Raw genomic sequence first — 9,925 nt, 5'->3', positions numbered from 1 at the left:
AGCTGGCAACACATTGGCACTTCCATCATTGCTTTGCATGCAGTCTGCATTATCCATCACTTGTTGACCACCTATTTGTCATCAGCAATGATAAACCCACAGCAGTACATTCATAATTATCTTGTTGTGATCTGCTCCGATGACAGTCCAGCTGTCCTTCTGTATCTACGTATGTCTGGGTGAAGCAGAATAAGTAGCTTCATCTGAGTTCCTGCTCACACTTCCAAATTCCTGTGTTTCAGACTGGACAGAGCTGTGGGAAATAAACAAACTAGTTTAAAATGTATACTGTCAAGCCACTTTCATTACCGTTCACCTATGTATTGAGAGTACATTGAAAATAGCCAGTAAGCAATTGGAGAGTTTTAGTTTAAATTGCAGGTGCCATAGCTGGATGTCAATTATGTAAAAAGAGTAATATTCCCATTGGTGTGTGAGGAATGACCTTATGCTCTACCTGCTTTGCAAATGACAAGTATAGGCGAATTTAATTTAATGTTAATTTAGTATGTATTTAGTTGATTACATTTTAGGATTTAAATGTCTCTTAACAACTCCACAACACCAATGTATTTTTTCTATGACATTCTTATTTGAAGAAACTACCATAACAACTGCCAAAACTAAACTCCCAATTAATGTTTCTACATAATATCTATAAATTGAGCAGTTATATTTTGATTCCAAAAGTGAGGCGTTACATGATTAATTTTGTAATCATAGACGTATTTATGTAATACTGAACCCTCTACTGCATTCTGCAGTGCAAGTGTTTGGACTCTCAGTGCCGCTGTTGACCAATGTAGAGCCTACCTCCATCATTTGTTACATTAAACAGAGAAAGAGACACCCATACTGCACACAGGCTTCGTTGCAGATACTGGAAAATTTTCGCGCTGCGATTTATTTATTTTTGGATTCAAGAAGCACGAAGATGATCAATCTTCATCTGGAACACTTTGTAATAGAGGAATCATAACGCTTTGGAATATATTTTTACATCTACAGTATTTGTCGAATTTTGCCGAATCTAAAATGTTGGGCAGAACAATGAGACGGCAAGTACTGTTGTTCATTTCGATTTTTACGCTAAACTCTGTGTTTGGGCAGGTTACCTACTCCATTCCTGAGGAAATGGCAAAGGGCTCTCTAGTTGGTAACATAGCACAGGATTTAGGGCTAGACGTGAAAAGATTGAAGTCCGGTAAAGCTCGCATATATACAGAGGACAATGCAGAATACATCGAGCTGAATAAAGACAGAGGAGCCCTGCTTGTGAAAGAGAGGATCGACAGAGAAGCGCTCTGTGGACAGACAACACCATGCGCTTTACATCTTCAAATTACGCTGGAAGACCCGATTGAATTCTTTACAGTTACAGTCGAAATTAATGACATTAATGATAATGCACCCAGCTTCAAAAAGGATGAGATGAAATTTAGGATTAGTGAGTCGGCTGTGATTGGAGCAAAATTTGTGCTGGAAAGAGCAATGGATCTTGATGTCGGTGTGAACGGATTGCAGGGTTATTCGCTAAAACCTACAGACAACTTTAATCTAAAATTCCAAAATCAGCAAGATGGGAGTAAGAAGGTGGAGATGGTTTTGCAAAAACATTTAGACAGAGAGGCACAAGATCACCTCTTTTTAACTCTTACTGCTGTTGATGGTGGTGATCCTCAGCTTTCGGGAACAATGCAAGTAGAAATTTCCGTGCTAGACGCTAATGACAATGCCCCAGTATTTACACAGGAAGTATATAAAGTTACTATAATGGAGACTGCTACGAAGGACACAATTTTGAGTACCGTTAGTGCTGTAGATGCAGACCAAGGGTCAAATGGAAAAGTATCATACTCAATAACAAACACGTTGGATGATGTCCCTGTTATGTTTCAAATCGACGAAGAAAATGGCGTGGTAGTTTTATCTGGAACGCTGGATTATGAAAAGGCTCAGCACTATGAAATACACGTACAAGCTAGTGATGATGGAGGACTAACAGATTCGTGTAAGATTATTGTTGAGGTGACAGATACGAACGATAATCACCCGTCTATTAATGTTATGTCTAAAACAAATTCAATATCAGAAAAATCTCGGCCAGGAACGGTTGTAACTATATTTAATGTGCAAGACCCTGACTCCGGAGAAAATGGTAACGTTGCATGTAAGATCGAAGAAAACATGCCATTTCTGATGAAAACCACGTCGAAAAAATTCTTCAGCCTTGTAACCGACAGTGAATTAGACAGGGAGACAGCATCTGAGTATAATATAACTGTGACCTGCTCTGATGAGGGAGTGCCCTCCCTCTCCAGCAGCGTCACTCTCACCTTACAGATCTCTGATGTGAATGATAACGCGCCTGTCTTTGAGAGGAGCTCATATGAGGCCTACATTGTAGAAAACAACACACCAGGCCTCTCTATATTCACAGTGAAAGCCAGAGACGCTGACTGGAACCAGAATGCCCGTGTTTCTTACATACTGGAGGACTCCTCTGTTAACGGAGTGCCAGTCTCCTCATATGTGTCCGTTAGTGCTGATAGTGGAGTCATCCATGCAGTGCGCTCTTTTGACTACGAGCAGATCAAAGACTTCCACTTCCGCGTCAAAGCGCAGGATGGAGGCTCTCCTCCACTCAGTAGCAATGTGACTGTGAAAATACTGATCCAGGACCAGAACGACAACCCTCCTCAGGTTCTGTACCCAGTCCAGACTGGTGGCTCTCTGGTGGCTGAAATGGTTCCTCGTTCAGCAGATGTGGGCTATCTGGTCACTAAAGTGGTGGCTGTTGATGTGGACTCTGGACGAATGCCTGGCCTCCTATAACTGCAGAAAGCCACAGACAGGGCGCTGTTGAAGTGGGCTTACAGAATGGAGAAATAGAACTATCCGCCAAGTCACTGATAAAGATGCTGTGAAAAAAGACTGACTGTTATAGGGAGGACAACGGGCAGCCCTCTCGTTCAGCTACAGTCATTGTAACGTGGCGGTGGCGGACAGCTTCCCTGAAGTGCTGTCTGAGTTCACGACTTTACACACGACAGGAGTACAGCAACCTGACTTTTTACTTAGTGTTGGCTTTGGCTGTAGTTTCTCTTCTTCATCACTGTGTTTAGTGGTTATATATCAGTGAAAATCTACAGATGGAGACAGTCTCGCATCCTGTATCACTCCAATCTGCCTGTGATTCCATATTATCCACCACTTACTCAGACACTTTGGGGACAGGGACTCTCCAACACGTGTACAATTACGAGGTGTGCAGGACGACTGACTCCAGAAAGAGTGACTGTAAGTTCGACAGAGCTGGTAGTCAGACGTGCTGATAATGGACCCAGTTCTACAGGGACGATGCAGCGTGCATGAGAGTGAAAAGAGCATCCTGGATGAACCAGACTCTCCTCTAGAGGTTAGAAAACTGTAACAAACACAATGTTTCATTTGTATACAAATCAAAAACCTTTGTAATTGTGCATTCATTCTATAAGGACGTTTCCTGCAGTGGCAATCCGACAAACAGCATTTATAAATGCCTAATGAGTTTATGTTGACGCGTCACTGTTCACATTCAGCACAATGGACAGCGACACTCAGAGCTGCTGACAGCAGTGCATGTACCCATGTGTTGTGTTGTCCTGTATTCTTACCTTTTAAATATCTAGACTATGATTCGAAAACACAATTCAAATACGTTACCTAATCACTTAGGCACAATAGTATCAGACTATATATATTGGTAAATATCAGTTAGATATGTGAAATAACTGGCCAGCTTTTCCTAGTTTTTAGTTTTGCTGTATTGCCAGAAAACTTGCACTATTTGTCTTTTATATCCCTTGTTGTAGTTTGTATTTTCAACTCAAAGGGTCGCTGTTGGCAAGCGTGTTTCTGTTTAACTAGATGCTATTTTTTTCTGTCTGTGTCCTGCCCCTTCGTGTAAATACGGTGGATATATTCGGAGAAAAACAGAACACACAGTCCGCGCTCATGAGGAGCCCTGTAAGGAATTATTGAACGGGAAATATTGTGTTTATTCATATAGCTGAAGTGTGGACGTTTTTTGGTATCTACTTTGTCACTGGCTGCATTGGGGATGCTTTGGTTTTAATGGTGCAGGACACGACCTCAGAAAGAACAATGAGACGGCAAGTACTGTTGTTTCTCTCGGTGCTATGTCTTAGCGACGTGCTCGGGCAGGTCAGCTATTCTATTCCCGAAGAAATGGCGAAAGGCTCTGTCGTTGGTAACATAGGCCATGATTTAGGTTTAGATCTTAAAAGGTTGAAATCAGGCAAAGCTCGTGTCTACACAGGAGGCAGCGTAGAATACATCGGGCTGAATAAAGAAAGGGGAGTCCTCCTTATCCAAGAGAGGATAGACAGAGAGGCTTTATGTGGAGAGACGTCGCTTTGTGCTTTACATTTCCAGTTAATTCTGGAAAACCCAATGGAACTGTTTCGTGTAACAGTGGAGATTACCGACATTAACGATAATAGCCCTATGTTTACTAATGCAGAAAAACGCTTTGAAATCAGCGAGTCCGCTGTGATTGGATCGAAATTTGTATTAGAGAAGGCGATTGATTCTGACATTGGGATGAATGGATTACAGCGATACTCACTTGATCCCACTGATAACTTTATATTAAAACTAGAAAATCAGGCAGACGGAAGTAAAAAGGTAGAGATGGTTCTACAGAAGCCTCTAGATCGAGAAAAGCAAGACCACATCTCACTGTTGTTAACTGCTGTAGACGGAGGGGAGCCGCAGATGTCAGGGACAATGCAGATATTTGTCAATGTATTAGATGTGAATGACAACGCGCCTACATTCGCTAAACCTCTGTATAGATCCAAAATACTAGAACATTCTCCCAAAGGCACCAGCGTAACGACTGTAAGTGCATCTGATAAAGACATCGGCTCTAACGGAGAGGTATCCTATCTGATATCCACCAGCAAACGTCTTTTATCTGAACTGTTTAAGATTAATTTGAAGACTGGTGAAATTATCCTAATCGGTGAAATAGATTATGAAAAGGCAAACATGTATCAACTCGATATTGAAGTTGTAGACAGCGGAGGACTCTCTGATTCCACTAAAGTAATAGTTGATGTTATTGATATAAATGACAATAATCCTCACATAAACATTGTTTCTAAATCAGAGTCCATATTAGAGGATTCACCTCCAAACACTGTTATAGCTATGTTAAGTGTGAATGATCCAGATTCAGATAATAGTGGACAGGTAGAGTGTAACATAGAAAGTAGCATTCCCTTCAAAATACAAACTTCATTAAATGGATTTTATACTTTAGTTACAGAGGTCACTTTAGACAGAGAGATCGCTTCTCAATACAATATAACTATCACCTGCTCTGATGAGGGAGTGCCCTCCCTCTCCAGCAACGTCACTCTCACCTTACAGATCTTGATGTGAATGATAACGCGCCTGTCTTTGAGAGGAGCTCATAGAGGCCTACATTGTAGAAAACAACACACCAGGCCTCTCTATATTACAGTGAAAGCCAGAGACGCTGACTGGAACAGAATGCCGTGTTTCTTACATACTGAGGACTCCTCTGTTAACGGAGTGCATCTCCTTATGTGTCCGTAGTGCTGATAGTGGAGTCATCCATGCAGTGCGCTCTTTTGACTACGAGCAGATCAAGACTTCACTTCCGCTCAAAGCGCAGGATGGAGGCTCTCCTCCACAGTAGCAATGTGACTGTGAAAATATGATCCAGGACCAGAACGACAATCCTCCTCAGGTTCTGTACCCAGTCCGACTGGTGGCTCTCTGGTGGCTGAAATGGTTCCTCGTTCAGCAGATGTGGGCTATCTGGTCACTAAAGTGGTGGCTGTGATGTGGATCGGGACAGAATGCCTGGCTCTCCTATAACTGCAGAAAGCACAGACAGGGCGCTGTTTGAATGGGCTTACGAATGGAGAAATAAGAACTATCCGCCAAGTCACTGATAAAGATGCTGTGAAACAAAGACTGACTGTTATAGTGGAGGAAAGGGCAGCCCTCTCGTTCACTACAGTCATTGTTAATGGGCGGTGGCGGACAGCTTCCTGAAGGCTGTCTGAGTTCACTGACTTTACACCGACACAAGGAGTACTGACAACCTGACTTTTTACTTAGTGTTGTCTTTGGCTGTTGTTTCCTCCTCTTCATCAGTGTTTAGTGGTTATTATATCAGTGAAAATCTACAGATGGAGACAGTCTCGCATCCTGTACACTCCAATCTGCCTGTGATTCCATATTATCCACCACGTTACTCAGACACTTTGGGGACAGGTACTCTCCAACACGTGTACAATTACGAGGTGTGCAGGACGACTGACTCCAGAAAGAGTGACTGTAAGTTCGGCAGAGCTGGTAGTCAGAACGTGCTGATAATGGACCCCAGTTCTACAGGGACGATGCAGCGGATACAGAGTGAAAAGAGCATCCTGGATGAACCAGACTCTCCTCTAGAGGTTAGACTGCCGTGCTTTTATTAAACACTTTGAACACGTTTCAAATGATGACATCATTGGCTTATCTATGCCTATTACGTGCCTTACATGTCTTTGCTGCTCCTTCATACATACCCTGTTTTACTTTGTATGTGGCACAGAGCGGTAAAAGTTATATTTTTTGAGTATAATTTTATCTTTTTGCTTTTCGTAGTTTGTTTTGTGTTGTTCAACCAAAAAACACAGTTTCATAATTTTCACTAAACTATTAGATGATACGATTACTAATTGTTGTGTTTTACTTTCGACATATATTTGGGCAAATCTGTTTTTAATCACTCATTTCCTAGACCTAAACCAACGTTTCACTGAGGCTAGCCAATTTTTTTTTACTACTATTGCATATCATTTTTATAATAATATTCCTGACGTTTTGGTTTTCTTTTTCCATTTTAAAACGCATCTCTCATCATCCTTACCAAGTCTTGCTGTTTGGTATATTGAACAGAAAGGGCCGCTATTGGCCAGAGTGTGGCAGTCGTCGATAGGTCTGCAAGTGAAACCTCCCCCTTAGACTGTGACATGGTAGACCATAAAGCATGCACTAACCGCTTGTCCTCGTTTAAATGGAAATTTGTTCACGGACACGGAAAGCTCTTAGTTTTAGTAGATCATTTCCTTGAGACACGGTCGGAAATCCAAACAGTAATTATATGGATTACAGTTATTTTTTAATCGACACTGGAACACATCGACCAAACAATGAGACGGCAAGTACTGTTGTTCATATGGGCTCTCTCTCTTACCTCGGTGTTCGGGCAAGTCAGCTACTCCATTCCCGAGGAAATGGAGAAAGGGTCATTAGTCTGTAATATAGCTCAGGATTTAGGTTTAGATTTCAATAGGCTGAAATCGGGTAGAGCTCGTATTCATTCGGGAGACAGTGCGGAGTACATCGAGCTGAACAGAGACAAGGGTGTCCTCCTTATCAAAGAGAGAATAGACAGAGAAACGCTGTGTGGAGAAACGACGCCCTGTGCTTTACATGTACAGATGATTTTAGAAAATCCGATGGAATTGTTTCGCATAACAATAGAAATCACAGACCTAAACGATAATCCTCCTAGTTTTGCATCGAGCGAAAAACGTTTTGAAATCAGCGAGTCTGCAGTTATTGGGTCTAAATTTGTACTGGAGAGAGCCATCGATGCTGACATTGGTGTAAATGATCTCCAAGGCTATTCGCTTAATCCAACAAACAACTTTGAATTAAAATTAGAAAATCAAGCGGACGGAAGCAAAAAGGTAGAGATGGTTCTACAGAAACCTCTAGATCGAGAATACCAGGATCAGATATCATTATTATTAACTGCTTTAGATGGTGGACAGCCGCGTATGTCAGGTACAATGCAGATAACTGTGAACGTGTTGGATGCAAATGACAATGCACCTGTTTTCACAAAATCCGTATACAAGTCAACATTAACCGAGAATTCCCCAAGGGGAACCAATATTATAACAGTCAGTGCATCTGACAAAGATGGAGGCTCAAATGGAGAAATAACATACGCTATTTCTAATAGTAAGCGACGATTATCCGAGCAATTTCAGATCGATAGAAAAACAGGAGAGGTTATCTTGATTGGTGAAATAGATTATGAAAAAGCGAAAGTTTTCCAAATTGATATCGAGGCTATAGATAACGGAGGACTCTCTGATTCCAGTAAGATACTAATTGATATCACTGATGTCAATGACAACTGTCCGCAGTTGAAAGTACTCTCCAAATCAGACACAATTTTAGAAGACTCACCTGAGAATACTGTAATTGCTATGCTAAGAGTAAATGACCCTGACTTTGAGAGGAATGGAGACGTGAAGTGTTCTATTAATGATGACATTCCATTTAAAATACTAAAAACAATGAATGAATTTTATAGTTTACTTACGGAGGTAGCTTTGGATAGAGAGGTCGCCTCCCAATATAACATAACTGTGACCTGTTCTGATGAGGGAGTGCCCTCCCTCTCCAGCAGCGTCACTCTCACCTTACAGATCTCTGATGTGAATGATAACGCGCCTGTCTTTGAGAGGAGCTCATATGAGGCCTACATTGTAGAAAACAACACACCAGGCCTCTCTATATTCACAGTGAAAGCACGAGAACGCTGACTGGAACCAGAATGCCCGTGTTTCTTACATACTGGAGGACTCCTCTGTTAACGGAGTGCCAGTCTCCTCATATGTGTCCGTTAGTGCTGATATGGAGTCATCCATGCAGTGCGCTCTTTTGACTACAGCAGATCAAAGACTTCCACTTCCGCGTCAAGCGCAAGATGGAGGCCTCCTCCACCAGTACAATGTGACTGTGAAAATACTGATCCAGGACCGAACGACAACCCTCCTCAGGTGCTGTACCCAGTCCAGACTGGTGGCTCTCTGTGGCTGAAATGGTTCCTCGTTCAGCAGATTGGCTATCTGGTCACTAAAGTGGGGCTGTTGATGTGGACTCTGGACAGAATGCCTGGCTCTCCCTATAAACTGCAGAAAGCCACAGACAGGCGCTGGTTTGAAGTGGGCTTACAGAATGGAGAAATAAAACTACCGCCAAGTCACTGATAAAGATGCTGTGAAAAAAGACTGACTGTTATAGTGGAGGACAACGGGCACCCTCTCGTTCAGCTACAGTCATTGTTAACGTGGCGGTGGCGGACAGCTTCCCTGAAGTGCTGTCTGAGTTCACGACTTTACACACGACAAGGAGTACAATGACACCTGCTTTTTACTTAGTGTTGGCTTTGGCTGTAGTTTCCTTCCTCTTTATCACGTGTTTAGTGGTTTATTATATCAGTGAAAATCTACAGATGGAGACGTCCGCTCCTGTATCACTCCATCTGCCTGTGATTCCATATTATCCACCACGTTACTCAACACTTTGGGGACGGGGACTCTCCAACACGTGTACAATTACGAGGTGTGCAGGACGACTGACTCCAGAAGGTGACTGTAAGTTCGGCAGAGCTGGTAGTCAGAACGTGCTGATAATGGACCCCAGTTCTACAGGGACGATGCAGCGGATACAGAGTGAAAAGAGCATCCTGGATGAACCAGACTCTCCTCTAGAGGTTAGAAAGGTGTCACATCACACGTCTCTCCTTTGTTATTTGTTATTACCAATACCTTTGTTAAAATGCAACAGCATTTTGGTGAATTCTTTTGGGCTTTACCTTTTTCAGCACCATGGAGAGCAACATGGAGCATTTATTGTGCTATTCAGTAGGACAGAAAATGGTTAATGCTCTCCACCATACTTTGCATGTTTTCTAAATATTAAAATTGCATTATGACAAATACACTTTATCAACTAGGAACATATAATATTACAAATTAATTCCAACCTTTATAAGTTATTGTCTCAGCTTTTCTAGCTCTCCTCTGTCACAACACAT

The 9,925-nt window shown here is 42.1% G+C and overlaps 1 protein-coding gene and 2 pseudogenes across 1 annotated transcript; all 3 read left to right on the top strand.

The window, feature by feature from the left end:
- The first annotated feature begins 692 nt into the window (after window positions 1–692).
- On the top strand, window positions 693–3,450 carry LOC116696677 (protocadherin gamma-A11-like; annotated as a pseudogene).
- Window positions 3,451–3,753: 303 nt separating this feature from the next.
- On the top strand, window positions 3,754–6,570 carry LOC116696674 (protocadherin beta-16-like; annotated as a pseudogene).
- Window positions 6,571–6,924: 354 nt separating this feature from the next.
- LOC116696682 (protocadherin beta-16) lies at window positions 6,925–8,668 on the top strand. Its single transcript, XM_032527774.1, has one exon. It carries the CDS (start codon window positions 7,239–7,241, stop codon window positions 8,646–8,648), a length of 1,410 nt encoding a protein of 469 aa, XP_032383665.1. The 5' UTR covers window positions 6,925–7,238; the 3' UTR covers window positions 8,649–8,668.
- The last annotated feature ends 1,257 nt before the right edge of the window (window positions 8,669–9,925 follow it).

Source organism: Etheostoma spectabile, chromosome 10 (assembly GCF_008692095.1).
Source record: "Etheostoma spectabile isolate EspeVRDwgs_2016 chromosome 10, UIUC_Espe_1.0, whole genome shotgun sequence".
Classification (NCBI taxonomy): Eukaryota; Metazoa; Chordata; class Actinopteri; order Perciformes; family Percidae; genus Etheostoma; species Etheostoma spectabile.
The sequence above is the reverse complement of the archived record's forward strand: the minus strand, read 5'-3'. Positions and strand labels throughout refer to the sequence as shown.

Coding starts and splice junctions, on each gene's coding strand:
- LOC116696682 (XM_032527774.1), top strand. CDS start 7,239: ATGAGACGGCAAGTACTGTTGTTCATATGGGCTCTCTCTCTTACCTCG.